Here is a 21,359-nt window from a genome sequence, read left to right as displayed (position 1 = left end):
CCACTGTCTTCACTGCCACGGCTTCAGTTTCAGTGCTCAGTCAAGGCGGAGCCTGAGACCACGGCGCCCGCCGCCACAGAGCAGGGAGGCAGGCTGCTCGGCACGGCGCAGAGCCGCACTGGGTGACCTGTACTGCCCCACGCCCCCCCACCCCCAGAAATACCCCCAGCCCAAGGGGCAGAAGAAGAAGAAGGTCGTCAAGTACGGCATGGGCGGCCTCATCATCCTGTTCCTCGTGGCCATCATCTGGTTCCCGCTGCTCTTCATGTCCCTCGTGCGGTCCGTGGTCGGCGTCGTCAACCAGCCCACTGACGTCACCGTCACCCTCAAGCTGGGTGGCTACGAGGTGAGCGGCCCCTGCCCGGGAGACGAGCTCGCCCTCCTGTGGCTGCTGGTGGCCTGGGGCGGGGGCTCCCGTAGCGCCACGTCACCGTGTCTCCACCGCCAGCCCCTGTTCACCATGAGCGCCCAGCAGCCGTCCATCGTGCCCTTCACGCACCAGGCCTACGAGGAGCTGTCCAAGCAGTTTGACCCCCACCCGGTGAGTGCCCCCAAACGCAAACGCCGGGATGGGAGGGGGCCTGGCTGCGCCCCGCTGAGGTGCCGCCCTCTGCGCAGCTGGCCATGCAGTTCATCAGCCAGTACAGCCCCGAGGACATCGTCACGGCGCAGATCGAGGGGAGCTCCGGGGCCCTTTGGCGCATCAGCCCACCAAGCCGGGCGCAGATGAAACGGGAACTGTACAACGGCACTGCCGACATCACTCTGCGCTTCACCTGGAACTTCCAGAGGTGCGTCCCGGGACAGGAGCGGCCGGGCTGGGGAGGGGGGGGCACGCCCGTGGGGGTCACACCTCGTGCTGTCGTAGGGACCTGGCCAAGGGCGGCACGGTGGAGTACACCAACGAGAAGCACACCCTGGGCCTGGCCCCCAACAGCACCGCCCGGAGGCAGCTGGCCAGCCTGCTGGAGGGCACCTCAGACCAGTCCGTGTGAGTGGGGCCTGGGGGCCGGGGGGGCTGCACGAGGGCTGGGCTGGGCCTGACCTGCCGGCCTCCTCCCGCAGGGTCATCCCCCACCTCTTCCCCAAGTACATCCGTGCCCCCAACGGGCCTGAAGCCAACCCCGTGAAGCAGCTGCAGCCCAGTGAGTGGGGCGGGGGTGCCAGGGCGGGGGAGCCGGCCGTGGCCTCGGCCCCGGACGGGGCGGTGGCCTGACGCCTCCTGGTTCCGACCCAGACGAGGAGGCCGACTACCTGGGCGTGCGCATCCAGCTGCGCAGGGAGCGCGTGGGCTCGGGGGCGGCTGGCTTCCTCGAGTGGTGGGTCATCGAGCTGCAGGACTGCCAGGCTGACTGCAACCTGTTGCCCATGGTCATCTTCAGCGACAAGGTCAGCCCGCCCAGCCTGGGCTTCCTGGCCGGCTACGGGTGAGTGCGGCGGGGCCGGGGTGCGGGCTTGGGGTGCGGGCCAGGCCGTGGCCCCGACGCTCGCTCACCGCCCACCTGCAGCATCATGGGGCTGTACGTGTCCATCGTGCTGGTCATCGGCAAGTTCGTGCGCGGCTTCTTCAGCGAGATCTCGCACTCCATCATGTTTGAGGAGCTGCCGTGCGTGGACCGCGCCCTCAAGCTGTGCCAGGACATCTTCCTGGTGCGGGAGACTCGGGAGCTGAAGCTGGAGGAGGAGCTGTACGCCAAGCTCATCTTCCTGTACCGCTCGCCCGAGACGTTGATCGCGTGGACGCGCGACAAGGACTAGGAGCGCCCCGGCCCGGCGCAGGACTGCCGTCTCTTACCGCCCTCCCCGTGGGGCCCGGCAGCCCGGCAGCCCGGCCCACTCGTACTGTAGTTTTCTAATTAAAACCTTTTATTTATACAAACGGGTGATCACAGGCCATCCGCGCCTTCCTGCTCCGCCGAGGTCGCGCCCGGCCGTGCCCCGTCCGCGTGGGCCTGCTCTGCCGAGGTCGCGCCCGGCCGTGCCCCGTCCTCGTGGGCCTGCTCCGCCGAGGTCGCGCCCGGCCGTGCCCCATCCTCGGCCTCCAGCAGACGCTCCTGGATCTCCTGCTCAGCCTCGGCCCTGGGGAAGCCGCACGCTGGGAACCGAGACCCAGAAGGACCCCTCCTAGCCACCCCGCCCACCCCAGCAGAGCAGGCAGTACCTCTGGCTGCGGAGCTGGGCCTCGGCCAGTATGTAGGGTGGCAGGGGATCCAGGGAGGGCTGCAACAGAGAGCTGACGTTGGTGCCGGGGCTGCGCAAGCACAAACCCAGGCCAGTGCCCACCTGCTCCCTCACGCGGGGGAGAGGCTTCCACTCACCAAGTCCTTCATATTCACACGGCAGCCATAGCACAGCTGCTCCATCACACAGGCGCGGGGGTCGTCCTCCTCCCTGCGGGAGCAGAAGGCTCAATAAGGGCCCGAGGGCACCCCTCCCCTGTGCAGCCGTGAGGTGCCGACCATGGCGGGTGGGGCTGACAGGACAAGGCAGGGACTCACATCCTGCAGCAGTGCTGGGCCCTGCCCATCCCGCTGTGGCAGCAGGACACGGTGGGCGCCTCAGCCTCTGCGATGGGGGGCTGCGTCTGGGGGAGCTGCGAGGAGGTCTGAGCCCCAAAAGCTGTGGCACTGTCTGCAAGCAGAGAGGAGCTGAGGGGACCTCGGGGGCCACGGAACCCCCACGCCCACTCGCCGGTGCCTCTCCCCTGGCACCCTGTGCAGGGACACACCAGCAGTGTCGACGTCCAGCACACACATGCAGAGCAGGCAGCGGGGCCCGGGGGTGCCGGCGGCACAGCCGTCCCTGGGCGCCTTCACCAGCTTCTCGCTCGTCCTGGGGGTGGGGGACAGGGCACCGTCGGCTGGGGGGCTCCACTCCCTCCCAGGACCCCCTCCCGGTACCCACACACACCCACCTGTACACAGTGCTGACCGTGGAGGGGAACTGGGCCTGCAGCCTGAGAATGAAGGCCTCCATCAGCCGGTGGATGCTGGCCTTTTCCGGGGCCTGGGAGCAATGAGACGAGGGGGCTGGTCAGGACCCACTGAGAGCAGGGAGCACGGGCTTCTCTACAACACCAGCCCGAGAGCCTGCGGTGCAGCCAGCCAGGGCCCCTGCTCTCGAGCGTCCCTGTCGTTAGACAAAGCATCGCCGACAAATGTCAGGCTGCCCCACTGTCCCTCCCCACGTGCATGACCCCCAGCTGGGCACCCTCCTCCCTCGAGAGCCCCCCCTTCCCGGAGAGCATGACGTGTGGCGCGGGCACCGCTGACCTTGGTGTCGACGGCCGGCGTGAAGACGGAGGGGACGGCAAACAGGCGGTTGTAGAAGGCGACCTCCTTCAGCGTGTGCTCGCGCATGGGCCGCACCACCACCACGTCGCCGTGTCGCTCGTCTGAGAAGCCCTGGGGGCGGGGGGCACAGCGTTCCCTGCCGCCCGCAGCTGACCGGCTCACAGCACCCCCTCCTTCCCTGCCAGCTGGGGGGGTCACGGGCTCCCCCCGCCTCGCGGGCAACCCGACTCAGGAGATGCCGCGTCAAGAGAAAGGGGCCAGGAGGGTGGGGACGGGGCCCTGGGCAGCTGCAGGCGCACCGTGTCCCAGGCGAGGAAGGCCCCTCTCCCCAGTGCCAGGCTGGTCATGAGCTTGACGGCCAAGCGGGTGCAGCTGTCCCCCGTCATCACCTTGGAGTAGCCGTGGGTCCGGGCCACATGCAGGATCAAGTGGGTCCTGCAGGGCAGGGCAGGGGGTCTCAGGAGCCCAGGTAGGGTAGGCCCAGAACTCCGGGGGGGCAGGGGGGAGAGGGTCTCAGGACCTGGGTGGGAGGAACAGGGCTGGCACCCTGGGGTGGCAGGGAACTCACCGCAGCGTCTGCAGAAGCTCCTCCTTGGCCGTCAGCGTCTTCACTGAGTTGAAGAGTCTGGACAGAGCCTCAGTCTGGTCGGCTGTGGGCGGCCCAGCCCGGCCCTGGGGGTGCTGGGGGCAGGGCCGGCTCTGCTTCTCCTCCCCCAGGACATGGTGCTGCTGCAGGAAACTGTCCACCGCTGCCTTGTAGGCTCCCTCGGTCCCGACCGGCTCCCGAGCAGAGCAGCGCAGCACAGACGGCGGCAGGCTGAACACCTTGTGTGTATTTAGGGGGGGGGGAGTGCGTGAGGGCCAGCCCACCCCACGTGGGGAAACAGGCTGGCGCCCCTCTTGGACACCCAGCAGTCACCCCGGGGCGCTCTAGCAGGGACAGCCTGCCCACCTCTTCCAAGGCGACAATGTGCCACGGGAAGCCGACGGTCTGCAGGACCAGCTTCGCCTCGGCCAGGGTTTTTGCTCGGTCCTCCGGGCTCCGGCCACAGGCTGCTCCCTCTGAGAACCGCAGGCAGAAAGGAGAGCAAGGTCAGGGCCAAGGCCATTGCACCCTGGAGGGCAGCAGTCTCTGGACGCTGACCTGTGTCCTTGCAGGTCGTTTTCAGAGTGGCTGGTGGGTTCTCTGTTTTGGTTGGGGAAAAAAGGGGGGCAGAGAAGGGCAAAGAACTCGCCCTTCTCACTCAGTGCCCTTGACCCCATGACAGACGCCAGGCAGATGCTCCCGCCCAAACCTGGACGGTCTGAGATTTAAGACAGCAGCGGTGCTGCCTGTCGAACACGGGCATCATCTCGAGAGAAACGCCCCCACCAGGGCTTTGTGTGGGCACAGCGCCAGCCGTCAGTGGGCCCAACCGAGCACCACGGCCCAGGAGAAGCAGCGACACGTACCATCAGCGAAGACAACCCCTGGCACGAAACGCAGTCTCTTGGCAGAATCTTGACTCAGGCCCTGGGGTGGACATAAAAGGGCCTCAGGTCCACAGCCAGGCGCTGGACAGAGCCGGGGCGGGCCGCTGCTCTCACAGCCTCCGGCCGGGGCTAGGGGACCAGGAGGCGAGCGCAGAAGGCCGAGCACAGAAGCACTGTGCCGAAGCCCTGGGCCGCCTCCTGTTAGCCCTGGTACAGACCGGCCCACAGCCCCTCACAGAGCCCAGGGAATCCGTGCGTGTCCCACGCGGGCCAAGGCCTCCGACGCCCAAGCTGAGCCTGCCAGTCTCCGGCCCGCGCCCCTCCGCCACCCGGCCGCGCCCCGGCTCCTCCGGGTCTCCCCTCAAACTTCTCAGGGAAGCCACCCTGCCCCCCGCCAGAACCAGGCCCTCTAGGCCCCCGAAACGCCTGCTCGTTTCACCGTCCTGACACACCACCAGGACTGCGGGGAGGGCCCGGGGCCCCGGGACACTCTGAGGGGCGCTCTGGCGTGGCACGCGCGGCCCCCAGCAACGTGCTTCTGGCGCAGCCCAGCAAAGGGGTGGGGCGCTAAACCGGGGAATGGCTGGCACTCCGGACGCCGCTTCGGGGCTGTGCCTCGCGCACACGCGCCAGAGCCCTCGGGTGTCCTAGCTGGGGAGTGGGCCTTCCCCCCAGCCCCAAGCAAGAGCCCCTCGGTGCCAGCCCCACCCTGGAGCTCGACCGGGCACAGCCTGGGTGCAGGACGGTGTGCAGGCGTACCTCAAGGACCTGCCAGAGCATGGAGCTGGACGAAGGCCCCCCGGACCACGCCAGGAGCACCTGGGGGAGAAGGAACATCACCGGAGGCACTGCGCCCCCAACATGCCCCAGCCCCGCCCACGGACGTCAGGCCACCCCCAAGTGCAGGCGTGAGGGAGGCGGCCGGGACAGGCCACCTGCGGGGGGGGGGGCGCCACACCCACCTTCTCCCCCGGGAAGACCAGCCGGTTCTTTCCAAGCACGGCTCTGAACTTGTGGACGTAAAAGACCTTGAAACAGTCCCTGCAACACAGAGCAGCAGCAGCTGCGGCAACACCGCCCAGGCCACCCGCCCGCCGTGAGGATGGGGAAGCTGTCCACCCCTGCCTCGTAGAAGGACAGCCTAACGCTCCGCCGGGTTACGTTCTCTTCTAGCAACTTCCACCCTTAAAAGCACTGTCTTGACGTCGAGGCTGCGCCCAAAGACTGGCAAGGGGAGCCAGGGGTGAGGGGTTCTCACCAACTGTGGCTGCCCCAGGATGGGCCTCACATCACACTGAAAGGCCCGCTTGGGTCACCCCCAATTCTCACCACTGTGAACTGCAGCTACTCAGGCAGGCCCAGCTGGCGGAAGGGATGGAAGGGCATGCACGGGGCAAGGCCACCCTGACCCTTCCCTAGGCAGAGTAGCTGACCCCTTCCAAGACCCCCGTGGGGAGGCACTGAGCAGGCTGTGGGGTCAGGGGACTAGCGTCCTAAAGCCCCACACTGGCCTCCAGAAATGCCCAGGAGGCTCCCACAAACGCGGAGAACCATAACTTCAACAGGGCCTGGGACTCTGCATTCTTGGCCAGCCTTCCAGCTGAGCCTGGGGCTCACCAGGTCAGAGGTTCTTAGCCTTGGCCGCACATGAGAATCACTCAGGCTGACCACGTCAGGATGTATCAGGTGAGACCCAGCCACCCACGTTTAAAAGCTCCCCAGGGCAGCTCCCTGGCGGTCCAGCAGTTAGGACTCGGCGCTCTCACTGCCGTGGCCCGGGGTCCACGCCCAGTTGGGGAACTAAGATCCCGCAAGCCGCAAGGGATGAGAAGAAGGGAAGGAAGCAAGGGAAGGGAAGGGAAGGGAGAAGAGGGAGGGAGGGAAAAAAGAAACAAAGAAACAAGGACTTCCCTGGTGGTCCAGTGGGTAAGACTCCACGCTCCCAATGCCGGGGGCCTAGGTTCGATCCCTGGTCGGGGATCTAGATCCCACACGCCGCAACTAAGAATCCACATGTGGCAACTAAGAAGTCCACATGCCACAACCAGGAAGTCTGCATGCTGTAACAAAGATCCCGCATGCCGCAACTAAGACCCAGCACGGCCAAGATAAATTAACAAACGGTGAATATAAACAAAAGAAAGAAGTGTAAGAAAAAGAAAAAAGAAGAAAAGAAAGAAAGGAAAGAGAGAGACGAAAAGACAGAAAGATGGGAAGGAAGGAAAGGAGAAACAGAAGAGAGAGAAAAAAGAGAGGGAGAAAGACAGACGGAGAGACAGAAAAGAAGGAAGAAAAGGAAAAAAGGGAAGAAAGGGAAAGGAGGGAAAGGAAGGAAGAAAGAGAGAGAGAGAGAGAGCGAGAGAGCAAGCTCGCTCCCCAGCAGGCAGCCAAGGTGGACAACAGCGCCCGGCGCAGCAGGGAGCGGAGCGGCCCCAAGCCTGGGGCTCTGCCCCCATATCTATTTCCTTCTTCCTGTACGCACGTGCTGGTATCACAGCAGTCCCCCCAACCCCGAGCAGGCACCACTTACGAAATGCCGACCAAACACCCCGAGGCACCTCTGTGGATGGTAACTCAACTCGGTTTTAGCAGCAAATCACTGGGGCTCCGGGACCCCAGGAGACCAGCCATGGGAGTGACTCCTGGAAGGTCAGGGCCCGGGGAGGCTCCTCAAGCAGACACAGATGCTCACGGCGGCACCGAGGACCCCGCGGCTGCTGCACCCACGCCTCCCCAGCACCACTAGGCTCCTGAAGCCACATGCGCCCTGTGGGTCGGGCCAGGCCAGGGCTTCCGACACGCTGAGCCTCTCCGTCACTGAGGAAACTTGCTCAAAACCTAGCTTGCAGGACCTGCAACCTGGAAAATCAGCCTCCCGTCTCTTCCCGGGACTCGGCAAGCGGGGGAGGGGGAGCTCTGGGCCCAGCAGGAGTCGCTGCGGCCTGTCTTCTTATCTGTGAGTTCTCCAAACAGACCGGAGAGTTCACTGTTTCTAGATGCTCTTACGTGCTTAAAGCGGTGACTTCCTTGCCTAAAACGTACTTCCTGATGGCACACATCAAGTCTACTAGGCCCCCCCAAAGACAGGCAAGCATGCGAGAGTCCAGGGAAAACAACTTATTCCGTCCCTTTGGTTTCTCTTCCGGAAACTTTTAGAAAGCAGAGTCCAGTACTCTGGAAGACCAATTTAAAAATGTGAGCCCATCACTCATTCAACATGCGTTCCCTCGCTATACAAAGCATGCAATGTCACCAAAAATTCACAGGTATAAAACGGGAGACAGGCCCTGCCCTTGTGGAGCTATGAATCCAGTGAACGTGATCAGACACTGGAAGTTATGATTCAAGGGCGATGTGGCAGGGCCACAGAGAGCTTCAGATAAAACCGAATATGCTCAGGCCTCTCTGGGAATAAGCCCCTGCTGTCCAAAGGTTCTCCCAGAGCTGGGAGGAGACTACAGCCCGCCTTCCATCTCTCTCTCTCTCTCTCTCTCTCTCGCAAGTCAAACAGCATCATGAAGAACACCTGCCAGAGACCCCAGGATGCTCCAATCTGCCCCTATATGCGTTCCAGCTGCCCCAAAGAGCTCCTCCCGCACACCACGCTCCACGTTCACTCCCAACTCTCCCCGTAAGCTCCATCAATACCTTCCTGCCACCTGACCAACGGCCGGATGTTGGGAGAATGGCATTCACACAAGAAACCTGCACACACACAGACACGCCAGCAGGATGTTAGAAGCAGGAGTAAAGTGGTAAGATGCTTTCAAAAGCAAGAAACAAAGCCACAGGACTTCCGTGGTGGCACAGTGGTTAAGAATCCGCCTGCCAATGCAGGGGACACAGGTTCAAGCCCTGGTCCGGGAAGATCCCACATGCAGCGGAGCAGCTAAGCCCGTGTGCCACAACTACTGAGCCTGCGCTCTAGAGCCCGTGAGCCATAACTACTGAAGCCCACGTGCCACAACTACTGAAGCTCGTGCACCTAGAGCCCGTGCTCTGCAACAAGAGAAGCCACCGCAATGAGAAGCCTGTGCACCGCAATGAAGAGCAGCCCCCACTCACCGCAACTAGAGAAAGCCCGTGCGCAGCAACAAAGACCCAACACAACAAAAAATAAATAAAAAATAAAATAATTTTTTTTTTAAAAAAACAAAGCCACAGATATGGGGGCAGTACTGGTTACTGAGTGAAACCCCGTGTACCAGGTCGCCTGCCACCTCCATGCCTCACCTGCAGAAGGCATCTCCGGCTCGGATCACCACGACAGGCAGGCCTTCCTTGCACTTCACACACTTTTGCTCACGGCTTGAGACGTGGGCGGGGGGGTGGAGGGGGGGAGAGAACAGGAACACAGGTTACAACCCTCTCCCGGGGGCTTCAGGGAGACCGTAGCCTGTTTCTCACCCCAAACTGTTGTACGAGGTCACTGGGGCCCGGGGCGGGGGGGGGGGGGAACCACACAAACCACGGCTTGTATCTTATCCAAACTACCACTGTGGGGAAAGACCAGGGCCCTAGGGAGATTTCAGTCTGTTAAAGCCAGCTCAGTGGGCTCAATCTCTCAGGGGCTGGCACAACTACAGAGCCAACTCGCTCTCTGCGGCCCTGGAAGGGAGAAGTGGAGCCAGCGAGTAGAAGAGACAGGGAGGCCGACTTTCCTCGCCTCCCTGTAAGGACAGCTTGGTCAGGGGCGAAGCCGTCCTACTGGCTGCAAGAATTAGAGGTGCGAGAGCGCACAGTGTTTACCACGGGCTTGCCAGGCACTCTCCGGGTGCTGCGGAGTGAGGTCCACCCCCGACCTGAGGTTCCGGGGCTCCTGGGCCCCGCCCTCGGCGGTCTCCTGGCTTCCCGGGGCCCTGAGCGTAAAGCGCGGGCCGGCCCCTCGGGGCAGGGCTCGCCGTCTGCGGAAGCGCCGGAAAGAAAGCGGCGGGTGCGGCCGTCCAACTCTTACCAGGGCCGTGGCGGCGGCGGCCCCGCGGGCGCGGGCTCCCGATAGTCCTCGCCCACCTCGCACATGGCTGCTCCGTGTCCCGGGGCGGCGGCGGCGGCGCGGCCGTGACGCGCGGGCGAGGGGCGAGCGCTCCCTATGACGTCATCCAGGCGCCGGCGCGGCCGTGACGCGCAGGCCGGCGGCGGGCGCTCCCTATGACGCCAACTCGGAGCCGGCGCGGCCGTGACGCGCAGGCCGGGCCGGGCCGGGCCTGGCCGGGACAGGGGCGGCGGCGGCGGGCCGGGCCCCGGGGATGGCGATGTTCCGCAGCCTGGTGGCCTCGGCTCAGCAGCGGCAGCCGCCGGGCGGGCCCGCGGGCGGCGACAGCGGCCTGGAGGCGCAGTACAGCTGCCCCATCTGCCTGGAAGTCTACCATCGGCCCGTGGCCATCGGCAGCTGCGGACACACGTGAGTGCGCCGGCCTCCGGGAGGCCGCGGGGTCGGGCGCCGCCGCGGGGAGCGCTCTGCAGCCGCCTCGGCGCGCGAGGACTCGGGGGGCGCGGGTCTCCCCGCGCAGGGCCGTTTCTGCCCTCTGGGCGCGTCCATCCCCCTCAGCCCATCCTCCTGCCCGCCCGTCCGCCCACCCCGGGCTCTCGATCCGATCACCCCGTCGGCAGACAGGACCGACCTGCAGCCCTGCCCGATCTCTAACGGGCAGTGCCCGGGGCCGCTGACGGCATAGATGAGCCTCCCCGGGGACTCACAGGGCAGCGGGCACGACCTCTGCGCCGGTCGCCTTCCATCTGGTCCCGTGGAGACTGCGGTGGGCAGTTGTGAATAAATGCCTTGTGCCTTTTGCCGTCAACTCTGTTTTGGACCCGCTGTCTGCTTGTCTTGACTGCAGAAGAGAGGAGTTCCCTAAAGTTTGGGCAGGGGCTTGTTTGGAGTCTGGTGCTGTTTTGTTCTGTTGGAGAACTTGGGTCACATCGATCACTGAGCAGCCAGGCAGGCTGGCCCTCGGGGGACCAGATGCCACACATCTTGCTAGGGTTTCCGGCTGTGCCAGGGCCGGGTTGTTTCAGGAACAGAAACCTGAGGATGTGGCTCTCCTCCCAGCCAAGTGCTGCACTCAAGGCTTCTGGGAGCTGCCAGCCTGTTTGGGAGGGGGCTGAGATCAGGGTGTCGGCTCTCCAACTCTCTGGAGTGGCTGAAAAATACAGCTCTTGAGTGAAATTAGCAGGGTGGGGAGAGGGGGCAGGAGGGCTTGGCTGCCAGCGGAGTTGCTGAGGAGGTGGGGCCGAGATTCACCCAGGCTTGGTCTTTGAACGTTTTGCAAACAAAGGCAGATGACCTGGAAGGTTCCTGATACAAAGGGGGAGTTGCAGCTGCTGGGTGTGTGTGCTGCTCATCTCACCCAGGGAGGTGGCAGGAACCGTGTCAGGAGCCAGCAAGCCTTCACACACACACACACTGGCAGGCAGCACAGGGACCTACCTGCCCACACTGGGAGAGCACTGCTGATTTGTCCTGAAGGCGCTGCGCCTCACTCTTTCATGCTGTGTGTGGCGTTTCGGCAGGGGCAGCCCCTGCACAGCACTTCTCTTGTCAGCACACAGCAGTGGGTGTTGTCAAGTGTGTTCAGCTTCTTCCAGCCCATCCCTGGGAGAGCTGTAGCGATTGTCCCAGGCCCAACTTTAGAAAGCCTTTCCCGGGCTTCGGGTTGTATCAACACTCACCCAGCCCTGGGCTGCGGTGTTTCGGGCCTCTGGTCAGCACGAATCTGGTTTCTATTTTTCCAAATAAGTCTTTTCTTAAAAGGTGGTTTTCAGAATACAGAAATACACAAACTGCTGTGCAAGCATATTCTTCTATAAACCCCGCTTCCCCGTGCTCTTCTTGGCAGAATCTGTCCCCTCTTCTCCTGTTTCTGAGGCTGGTCCTGCAAGAGCCTCTTCTTCAGCTTCTGCCTTAAAAAGACTTTCTCCCTGGCTCTACCTGCTGGTGCAAACAAGCCTCCTGGCTGTTCCGTCTCTGCCTCTTACCTTCCATAAGTTCCTCTTCCGGTGTTTTGAAGGCATGTGTGCAAATGAACATGAAAGATTTGAAGACTCACATCTCTCCTTCTAAAAAGTTTGTCGGTGGTCTGGTTATCCACCCCTCGCCCCCACCCCCAGCTCCCTAACTGTAGCAGTCTCCTTTCACCAAATAGGTTTTCTGGAGGTGACAGCAGCCCTGCCAGGGGCCGGGACTCATGCTCCAGCACGAGACAGAAGGGGACAGGTCGTAGGGAGGGCTTTTGAGCAGGAGCCCAGAGGCAGGAGGTGCCTCTGTAGAGAGTGTGGAAGCGCTCCCGTGAAGTCCCCAGGGCCCCAGACAGAGCCAGTGATCTGCCATACTTAGGGGACGGCCTGGGCGGTGAGCCACATCTGGAACCAGAAGCTGCCCGGCTGTTTCTTTTTTCTTTTTATAAAGGAATTCAGCCTTGTATGGCTTCCTCTTTTTTTAAAAAAAAAAATTTATTTATTTTATTCATTTTTGGCTGCGTTGGGTCTTCATTGCTGCACGCGGGCTTTCTCTAGTTGTAGCGGGCAGGGGCTACTCTTCGTCGCGATGTGTGGGCTTCTCATTGCGGTGGCTTCTCTTCTTGCGGAGCATGGGCTCTAGACACGTGGGCTTCAGTAGTTATGGCACGCGGGCTCAGCAGTTGTGGCACACAGCCGTAGTTGCTCTGCAGCATCTTCCCGGACCAGGGCTCGAACCCACATCCCCTGGATTGGCAGGTGATTCTTAACCACAGCGCCACCAGGGAAGCCCTGTACAGCTGTTTCTGACCCTCTGATGAGGCCTCCCTGAGGGCCAGTGTTTGGTTCTGCCGGGGCTGCCTCCAGCCTCTGTACCTCTGTCCTGAACGGAGCACGCCTTCGGGGTCCTCTGAGCGCCAGCATCCAGCTGCGCCGCGCTCCCTCTGGGCTGAGGGGTGTCCCGTCGTAAGGATCGGCCACCTCCTGTGTGTCCCTCGCCCGTCAGTGGACACTGGGCTTCTCCACAGCTCTCGTGACCGGTGCTGCCGTGAGCGCTCCTGTGCGGATTTTCCCCCGGCCTCCCCGTGGGGACCATGGAGCCGCCACTTTCTTCCAGTGACAGGGTGGCACGCGAGGCCTGCCCCGGCTGTGAGGCCAGTGAGAGGGACGGCCCTGGAGGACTTGCTGGAGCACTATGGGGTGGGCGCTGCTGATAGTGCCTGGTGGGCCCTCGACAGGTGCGGAAAGTGACAGGTGCGCAGGAACAGGGTGTCAGGAACCCTGCACTTTCTGATGGGCCTCAGGCCCAGCCTGGCCTTTCTTGTGTGCAAACAGTGACACCCACGGTGACGACCCAGTGGTGGCTGTTGGGAAGCCAGCGTGTAGGAGGACGGCCTCGGGATGACCTGCGGCTGCCTCTTCCTAAAATGAGGTGAAAGTCTGAGGCAAAAGAACAGGGACCCCTGAGCTCAGGTGAGCCGCAGGCCCAGCCTGCTAGACGCACGCAGAGCGGTGCACACCCCGACACCTCGTGGGTTTCTTGCAGGCCGCCAAGTTGCCGCCTTTCTCTTGGGGCCGAGCGCGTGCTCTTCTGGGCCGTGGAGCCTCCGCTCCACGGTTCCCGTCTGCTAAGCGGTCCCCTTGGTGCTTCCTGCAAAGGTGGACCGAGCTGGTCCTGCGGTCAGGCTCCTGGCCCTTCGTGCCCCCACTGAGAGTGTTCGAGCTGCTACCCCACTGCCCATCGGGCGGTGCACGTTCTTCTGCGGCACTGGGGTGTTTGTAAACACCAGCTGCTGGGGCCAAGCGCCAACGGGTGCCGGGACTTGTGCCTCACGACGTGGCGTCTCCACGGACACGGCCAAGGGCCGAGCCAGAGCCCTTCTTGCCGGGGAGAGGGCACTGTCCCAAGGCTGGTGACACCCCCTGGCCAGCTTTGGCCCTGCTCCATGCAGTGAGTCCTGCGGTTTCCTCTCACCACTGTTAGTGATTTCACTCCCCAGAGTTTCGTGGGTAGAGGGTCTCCAGGGTCCCCCAAGATGTCCTAGAGTCCCCTGAGGTGGCATCGTCACCGCTTGGCAGTGAGACGGACAGGTTGGGCCCTGGGCCTCCTGCAGCCAGAGCTCTTGCTGGGACCAGGGCTGCGGGGCCAGCATGGGACCTGGGGGGCGGGGGTCACAGCTGCAGCTCAGCCCTCATCGCAGAATCGGCAGGAGTGTCCCAGAAGCCCACAGCTGGGCAGCGACCTGGGTCATCTTCTGGACAGACGGTGCCCATTCAACCCGTAGGACCCTGGCCCAGAAGCTACTGCTGATGGAGGGGAGCGCAGCCCTCAGGCCCACGTCTGCCCTGCAGGTTCTGCGGGGAGTGCCTCCAGCCGTGTCTGCAGGTGCCATCCCCCCTGTGCCCACTGTGCCGCCTGCCCTTCGACCCCAAGAAAGTGGACAAGGCCGCCCACGTGGAGAAGCAGCTTTCGTCCTACAAGGCACCCTGCCGGGGCTGCAGTAAGAAGGTACCGCAGCCTGCCTGGCCCGGGGGGCTCCGATGGGCTCGCAGGGGAGCTGGGCAGGGGCCACGTCCCTTCCCCGTTGGGCAGCCCGCCGCTCCACTCGCTTCCTGCGGGCTCTGCATGTGGCCTGGGCTCCGGGCTGTGGCTGGCGCAGGGACACAGGCTGAGCTGAGCCCACCCTGTCCCGGCACCCGCTGCCCGCTCAGGCGGGCACACCACTTCGTGGGGGACCCAGCCCGGGAACGGAGTTTGAACTTAGACTTTCAGATTTTGCCATCGCTCGGGTTAACGAGTTCTTCTGAGTTATCACAGTAGGCAGCAGCCCTGTTGCTTTGTCCTCAAGGTCGAAGGTCAGACTGTCCAGGGGCCACCGTGAGCCCGCTGTGAGGGGCTGCCGCGGCCTCCTGCAGGCGCACGTGCCCCTCCCTCCCGGCATGAGAGCGGAGCAGGCTGTCGGCCCTTGTGTGAGGCGGCCCCCACCCTTGGCCTCGTGCGGGCCCGGGTGGCAGGCTTGCTCAATGTCCCAGCCCTGGGCAGAGCCGGGGGCGGGCCGGCGTCAGGAGGGCCCCTCGAGGCGGAGCTGCCCCGCCTGCTCCCTCTCGCCTCCGCAGTTCTGGGAACTAGGTTCCTGTGTGCGCCACCGCCACCGGGAGGGCTGCCGGGCGTCCTCCCCGGGTCGTTCCGCCTGCTCTCTGCGCCGGCACCCCTCCCCTGCCCTGTGCTGAGCCGCTTCCCACCTTCGGCCAGGACGGCCACTCGGGCAGCCGAGAAGGTTGTATCTTGTTCCGTTTCCTACCTCTTGGTAAAGAATTTGCTGGACGTTCGACTGTCCAGAATTTTGCCTGCTGGCTCCCGTTACAAAGGGTATTTTTTCCCAAATAGACACCCTCCCTGTCCCCTCGTGGGCCTCCCTCGCCTGCAGCTCCCCAGGGACCAGAGGCCTACTGCCCCCCGCATGGCCCCATCGTGAAGCCGTGAGCGCCTGCTTCTGGGTGCGGATCTGCAGCCTTCGGGGTCCTGAGTCTGTGTCTCCCTCACTCGGCCTCTGGGCCCCACTTGCGCAGCGCTGCCGGGCCGCGGCATCGGGAGCCAGAGGCCCAGCCCTGCTGCCCGGCCCCTCCCCTCCTCTCCTCCCCAGGTGACACTGGCCAAGATGAGAGTGCACGTTGCCTCCTGCGTGAAGGTCCAGGAGCAGATGGCCAACTGTCCCAAGTTCGTCCCTGTGGTGCCCACGTCCCAGCCCATCCCCAGGTAGGCCGCCTCGCCGGGGCCCCCTCTGTGGGGCAGCTCCGGGCCTACCTCGCGGGGTGGACAGTGGGGCCCCACCCTGAGGAGGTGGGAGGGCTGCCGGCGGAGGGCCTTGCCCCCTGCGGGTAGGGGACCCCAGGAGGGCCCAAGCCAGGCCCCCACGGCTCACCTCCCAGCAGGGATGCACGGTCCCCAGACAGGCTGGGGCTGGACAGACACCTCCTCTCAGGGTGGGCAGCCATGTCGGGGAAGCAGGCAGCCCGGGGTTAGGTGGCGGGAGGTCGCGGTGGGATGTGCAGACGGGGGCAGAGCCCCGCGGCAGCTACGGCCCACAGGGCAGGGGAGGGCGAGCCGGCCGGGCTGTAGGAAGGTGGGCAGTGCCACTCACCCCCACCCCCGCCCCAGTGCCGTCCCCAACAGGTCCACCTTCGCCTGCCCTTACTGTGGTGCCCGCAACCTGGATCAGCAGGAGTTGGTGAAGCACTGCGTGGACAGCCACCGCAGCGACCCCAGCCGCGTGGTGAGCACGCCCGCCCGCACGCACGCATGCATGCACGCACGCACGCACGCACGCCCGCCCGCCCGGGCCCTGTAGGCTCACCGGCCTGCTCTATCCCAGGTGTGTCCCATCTGCTCAGCCATGCCCTGGGGCGACCCGAGCTACAAGAGCGCCAACTTCCTGCAGCACCTGCTCCACCGGCACAAGTTCTCCTACGACACCTTTGTGGTGGGTGCCCTCCCCTCCCCTCCCCCTCCCCCTCCCCCAGTGCCGGTGCCGGGTAGGTCCACGTGGCCACTAGAGGCCCGGGGGCTCTGGGGCTGTGCAGACCAGGCCCACAGCGGCCCCCTGTCCTGCGGGTCCCTCACCGCTGGGCCAGCGAGCTCTCCTCACGCAGGGCCTCCTCTTGGGGAGGCGCCGTCGCAGGGCCACCATCTCCCCAGCTCTGCACCAGGGCCTCGGCACACAGACCCCTCCACGGGGGTCTGGCTGTTCCTCTCCCTCTCCCACCTGCGGTTCCCACCTGCAGACCCTCCTGCAGGCCCTTCCCTCCCGTGCACCCCCAGCCCTGCTATTCTCGTCCCCCGCCAGCCTCCAGCCTCCAGGCGCCAGACCCTGTGGAGTCGACCCCTCCGCTCCCTCCGCCTGTGCCTGGTCCCGATGGGTGGATGCCACGGGGATCCCTGGCTTCTCTGCTCATCTCAAGCCCCGTTCTTGAGTCTGAGGAGAAAGGACAGCTCCGATTCCGGGCGTCCAGCCCACGCAGTCCGCCCAGCCCTCAGTCACTGGGTGCGGTGGCCTCCGGGCAGCCAGACCATCCCCGCAGCGCAGTTGCTGCACAGCGCCTGGGACCCCGTGACCGTGCGGGGCCGAAGGGGGGCGGGGAGGCTGGACGCAGCAGAGCCGGTCCATTTGAGGTGACAGGACCAGGGCCAGGGGGGTCGCTCTGGGAGGCCCTGGCGTCCCTGGCCCAGCTCCACTCCCTGTCTTCCAGGACTACAGCATCGACGAGGAGGCCGCCTTCCAGGCCGCCCTGGCCCTGTCTCTCTCCGAGAACTGAAGGCGTGGCCACTGGCCCAGGCCTCCCGCCTCAAGGGACACGCCCCGCCAGCTCCTGCGGCCCAGGCCTGCCTGGGAAGGCGCCTTGAGGGCCAGGTGGAGCCTCACTGCTGCAGGAGGAGAGGCCGCGTCCCTGTCGCGCTGAGCAGGTGGCCTCGGGGGGCCGGCCACTGGGATGGAGTGTGGCCACTGTGTCTCAAAGCCATGATGTCCTCCCTGCAGAGAGGACCCTTCAGGCCCTGCCGCGTCCACAGGCCCCCGCACTGAGCAGGGAAGCGCGGAGGGGGCCCCGGCCCAGCACCTGGCAACGCTTCCCCGTCGCGTGCTCGGTACTGGCTTTTATGATTCCTAGAGGTTCCACACTTTTCTATATTATCCGGTGTGATGACCTTTTCACATTTTCTAGAGCACAGACAGAGCAGTTGCCCTTCATATTGCAATATCCGTGTCTGACTAGGAATAATAGTATTTTTATGGAACATTTACAGAATTATATTTTTTAAAAAAACAATAAAAAACGAACGGTTGTGGGATTGGTCGGGGAGGAGAGGAGAGACGGGGCAATCGCTGTGTGCAGGGACCGAGGTGGCCACGTCCCCAGGTCACCTCGCTGTTCCCCAGGGTCACTGGGATAATCACGGGAAGAAATCGCAACGCCCAGCCACTTGCAGCGGCGCTGTGTCTGCTCCTGGCCTCCCGCCTGGGTCTTGGCCTCGGCCCTGCTGTCCCTGGTCCAAAGCTGACCACCTCGCGCCCCCAGCAGGGCCGCCCCGGCAGTGGCAGAGCGCGGGGCCGGGGCAGTGACCAGAGCTCACAAGACGCTCATCGGCACCCTCGTTTGGCTCGTGGCATAAATTATTGCTGTCTTTAAAAAAAATTTAAATAAAATGTCTCAAAGCATCTCCAGCGACCTGGCTGGTGCGTCTCCTTCAGTGAATACTAAAGGCAGAGGGCTGGAGCGCGGCCACCGGACCGTCCTCCACTCGAGGTCCGCGGGCACGTGTCCGTCCCCAGGCAGCTCCGGCTCAGAGAGCAGCTGGCCTTGGAGCCCCGCAGAGGCCGTTTCCGCGTCTGGGGTGGGCTGGACTGCAGCCCCTGCTGGTCCTGCCCGCCCCCTGGACCCTGTTCCCCTCGACCTGTGCCCTCACTTGCCGGCCTGGCCACCTACCCTGCAACAAGCTCAGGCCAAGGTTTGCTGGGCTGCGACGCTCACCTCCTCGTCCTGGGACGGGGTCCACCTGAGGCCGGCAGGCTGGGCACCGTCCTGAGCTTCCCCGGCCGGGGTAGTCTGAATGGGGCTGGTGCTGGGGCCCAGAGGTGGCCATGGTGGCCTACAGGTGGCCTTTTGGATGCCATCGGGGTGAAGCCCCACTATCCCCACCCCGGTCCCCGTGCCGCAGCCGCTCTCCCCACTGCTGGCTCGAGGCGTGCCTCTGCCTCCCCGGGCAGCCTGCCTGGTGCCCCAGCGTGTGCCCTCAGCCCCCAGGCCGGCACCTGGCCCTCTGAAACATCTACCCAGGGACGGTGGTCTCGGGCCACCATCAGTGCCACGGGCCCCTGCTGTTCCCAGTCGCCACAGGCCTTTAAAAGCTGACGAGAATCACCTGCTGGGCTGTGCCCAGGTGGCAGGTCATCAGGGTAAGGCCAAGCCCCTGCCTCGCTCTCCGTGTCTGCCCCCCACGCAGTGTTCCAGACCCTTCCTCTATGGAGAAGCTGGATCTCGTGAGCTCGACCGTGGCAGGGCTGGGCAAGCAAAAGTCTCCACGAGAGAAGAGTTGTGACCTGGGGTGCGTTACCCCGCTTTAGAACCCTTCGTAGGAGCCACTGGCCCACCCTCCCCTCTGACCACTCTGACCCCACCGGCCGAGGATGCCACCTGCCAGCCTGTCCTTTCTGCCGCCTTCCAGAAGGAGGCCCGTGACATGGTCCCTGGGGGGCCACCTGGGCCCAGCCTCAGCCTCCCTCAGGGCTAATGGGAAAGGAAGGATGTGGCTGAAGTCCCCCTCCTGCAGGAGGATGGGGGAGCTGGGACCTCGGCCACCAGGGAGGTGCACCTCCTGCCCTGCCCTGCCGACCAGCCTGCCAGCACACGGCCCCCAACTGCAAACTCCAGGCCACGTTCCCGGGCCTCACCGAGCGGGGAGAGGGATGAGGGCCCGTCAGCACCCAGGGGAGCTTCAGGGTGGCCTCGGCCAGTCCCCTGGGGCCTGGAGCCAGTGGTGGCAGCGCTGGGCCAGCCCGGCTCCAGATGCCAGGTGGAGATGCCGCCCCGTCTCCTTTCCCCCGCCCCCAGCTCAGCACCTCACTGCCCCATGACCCTCCCCCGCACCCGGCTGCCCTCCCCTTGTCCAGGACACGTTGCCTCTTCCCCCAGCACCGCCAGCACATCCCATCTGGGACATGCAGCGGCTGCGGTTCTGGGCTGTCACTCGGGCCCATCGCCCATCCCCAGCTAACCCTCCAGTCCTCAGAGCGCAGCTGGTACCAGCTGTCTGTCCACCACCTGGACACCAGCCAAGCCTGTCCGCTGCCCGCCCACCGCCTGGGGGAGGACGGTGCTACTCTCACACGCCCGTCACGACCCTCGGCGCCCACAGAGTCCTGGGCGCAGTTTCAGGGTCGTCTCGGCAGGTCCTCACCGGTGCCCTGAAGGAGGTGACGCCCAGTGACTGTCCCCACGCCTCACCCTGTGGAGGCCTCAGCGCCCACCACGTCACCACATCACCGAGGGCTCCTGGCCACAGTGGGGCCCCAGGGGGGGCGGAGCCAGGAGCGTCTTAAAGTTGCTGGACACCAGCACAGGCTGGTGGCTAGTCCCTTCCCCCGCCCAAGGACGCCTGCCAAGCTCAGCCCCCCCCAGGCGCCCCCAGAGGCCACGGAGGCCAAGAGCCACAGGGCAGCATCCACACGTGGCCTTGACCTCATCCCTTCCACCCTGGGCCCAGGACGCACGGGGCCCTGGGCACGCGGACACGTGGCCGCTCAGTGACCCGGCGTCCTGGACGGATGCCAGGGCGGAGCAGTGGAGCGAGCCCCAACGCGGTGTGCGGCTGCGTGGGAGCTGGGTCGCGGCAGACGCCGCAGTGTCCGGCGAGGACACCTCAGGCTGAAGCCCGCGGGACGCCGCTCTGAGTCTGCATGAAAAGTGAGGTGGAGGTGGGAGGCCCGCACCCCAACCGACTCCAGGGCGTCCCTGACGGGAGGCTGCACACCCTCACCTCCCCAGTCACACAACGGCCTGGGGGGTCCGCACACACCCTGCCGCCTAGACGGCGCCGCCAGGTCCCTGGGAACCTGTGCCCTCGGCCATCAGGAAGGGGACAGGCAGCCAGCACTCCTGAAGGCAGGGTGCCCAGAGCATGAGCGCCTGCCCCAGGCCGCTCTCTTCACCAGCCTCAGGGCCCCCAAGGACTGGCCACAGGGGTCACCTCTGGGTCTTGCAGGAGCCGCGCCTCCGAGCTCTGGGCTCTGAGTAAAGAAGGGTGGACGGAGAGGCCAGGCGCGGCCATGCAGCCCCCAGCGGAGGGGCCTCCTGAAAGGCCCAGCCCCTCACGGGGGTTGCAGAGCAGCCCCGCCTTCAGGAAATACAAGTGTGCCCGGGGCCTGGCAGCCAACTGCGAACACGCGCGTCTACCCCATTTACCTCGTCCAGGGAGGTGTGGGGAGTCCACCTGCCGCAGAGGGCCAAGCCCACCCCTCACCCCTCGGGTGGGGCCTCGGGGTCCCTGTGACGCAGGGCCACCTCCTACTAGCTCGCTGCCCCCGTTCCACAGGGGAAGAACGAGGTTCTGAGCCCTTCGGACCAATGGAGGGCCCCAGGGCCGCACCTCGACAAGCCCCCAGGCAGCCACGGGGCCTGAGGCCTGCGGTCCAGCAGGGAGGGCACACCCTCGGGACACAGCGGACGGGCGGGCGGCGGTCCCCCGGTGCTGACGCCCAGGCCGCGGCGCCTCCTTCTGGACTCTCACACACCGGGGCTCCCCACACCTACCTGCGAAACACGCTCCCAGGAAGGATCCTTGAACTCACTCACCACAAGGCAGCAGGGACCCACAGGCCCAAAGGCGCCACCACACAAGTGGGCCTGAGGCCACGTGCCCAGCGGCGCACAATCAACCCCTGGCAGCAAAGCTTCCGCGCCCAGCGTTCGTGGTCTGTGTCTGTGCTGCTCCCACCCCGCCGCCAGGGGCCGGGACCTGACCTGGAGGTGCCGGCGGGAGCTCCGGGGACATCAGGCCCCTTCCGGTCCCGGAGAAGAGCTGCACGGCCCGTGACCCTCCGGGCTCTCCAACAAGTTTCTGGGAACGAGGGCCCAGGGCCACATGCG

At 64.9% G+C, this 21,359-nt stretch overlaps 3 protein-coding genes across 8 annotated transcripts in view; 2 read left to right on the top strand and 1 right to left on the bottom strand.

Annotated features, from left to right (window-relative positions):
- Window positions 1-1,859, top strand: part of PIEZO1 (piezo type mechanosensitive ion channel component 1 (Er blood group)) — a 53,969-nt gene extending 52,110 nt beyond the window's left edge. For 2 of the 4 annotated variants that reach the window (XM_060288491.1, XM_030849470.2), the window contains 6 exons: window positions 158-541; window positions 619-791; window positions 869-991; window positions 1,066-1,145; window positions 1,238-1,427; window positions 1,509-1,859. In XM_060288491.1, the coding sequence (XP_060144474.1) occupies window positions 158-541; window positions 619-791; window positions 869-991; window positions 1,066-1,145; window positions 1,238-1,427; window positions 1,509-1,758 (1,200 nt within the window). In that variant the 3' untranslated portion in view covers window positions 1,759-1,859. The remainder of the gene's footprint in view (window positions 1-157; window positions 542-618; window positions 792-868; window positions 992-1,065; window positions 1,146-1,237; window positions 1,428-1,508) is intronic. The other 2 variants (XM_030849473.2, XM_060288492.1) reach the window with 2 other exon arrangements.
- Window positions 1,846-9,832, bottom strand: CTU2 (cytosolic thiouridylase subunit 2). 2 transcript variants are annotated; one of them, XM_030849477.2, is made up of 15 exons: window positions 9,721-9,832; window positions 9,000-9,074; window positions 5,729-5,807; window positions 5,526-5,585; window positions 4,746-4,806; window positions 4,246-4,355; window positions 3,862-4,118; window positions 3,593-3,728; window positions 3,273-3,404; window positions 2,915-3,006; window positions 2,729-2,832; window positions 2,499-2,631; window positions 2,319-2,391; window positions 2,162-2,220; window positions 1,846-2,079 (listed from the first exon to the last, which is right to left on the bottom strand). In XM_030849477.2, exons 1-15 carry the CDS (start codon window positions 9,783-9,785, stop codon window positions 1,887-1,889), a joined length of 1,629 nt encoding a protein of 542 aa, XP_030705337.2. In that variant the 5' UTR covers window positions 9,786-9,832; the 3' UTR covers window positions 1,846-1,886. The 2 variants fall into 2 exon arrangements, with proteins under 2 accessions (XP_030705337.2, XP_060144476.1); XM_060288493.1 differs by lacking the exon at window positions 5,526-5,585.
- A 132-nt stretch (window positions 9,833-9,964) lies between these two features.
- RNF166 (ring finger protein 166) lies at window positions 9,965-17,932 on the top strand. Of its 2 annotated transcripts, none has more exons than XM_030849484.2 (6): window positions 9,965-10,167; window positions 14,073-14,229; window positions 15,365-15,477; window positions 15,880-15,994; window positions 16,094-16,201; window positions 16,968-17,932. In XM_030849484.2, the coding sequence occupies exons 1-6, from the start codon at window positions 10,013-10,015 to the stop codon at window positions 17,031-17,033; spliced, it is 714 nt and encodes a 237-aa protein (XP_030705344.1). In that variant the 5' UTR covers window positions 9,965-10,012; the 3' UTR covers window positions 17,034-17,932. The 2 variants fall into 2 exon arrangements, with proteins under 2 accessions (XP_030705344.1, XP_030705343.2); XM_030849483.2 differs by having other exon boundaries at window positions 16,565-17,932.
- Window positions 17,933-21,359: the final 3,427 nt, after the last annotated feature.

The sequence above is a fragment of the Globicephala melas genome, chromosome 19 (assembly GCF_963455315.2).
Source record: "Globicephala melas chromosome 19, mGloMel1.2, whole genome shotgun sequence".
Classification (NCBI taxonomy): domain Eukaryota; kingdom Metazoa; phylum Chordata; class Mammalia; order Artiodactyla; family Delphinidae; genus Globicephala; species Globicephala melas.
Note: the sequence above shows the minus strand (reverse complement) of the source record. Positions and strands in the feature narration are given on the sequence as shown.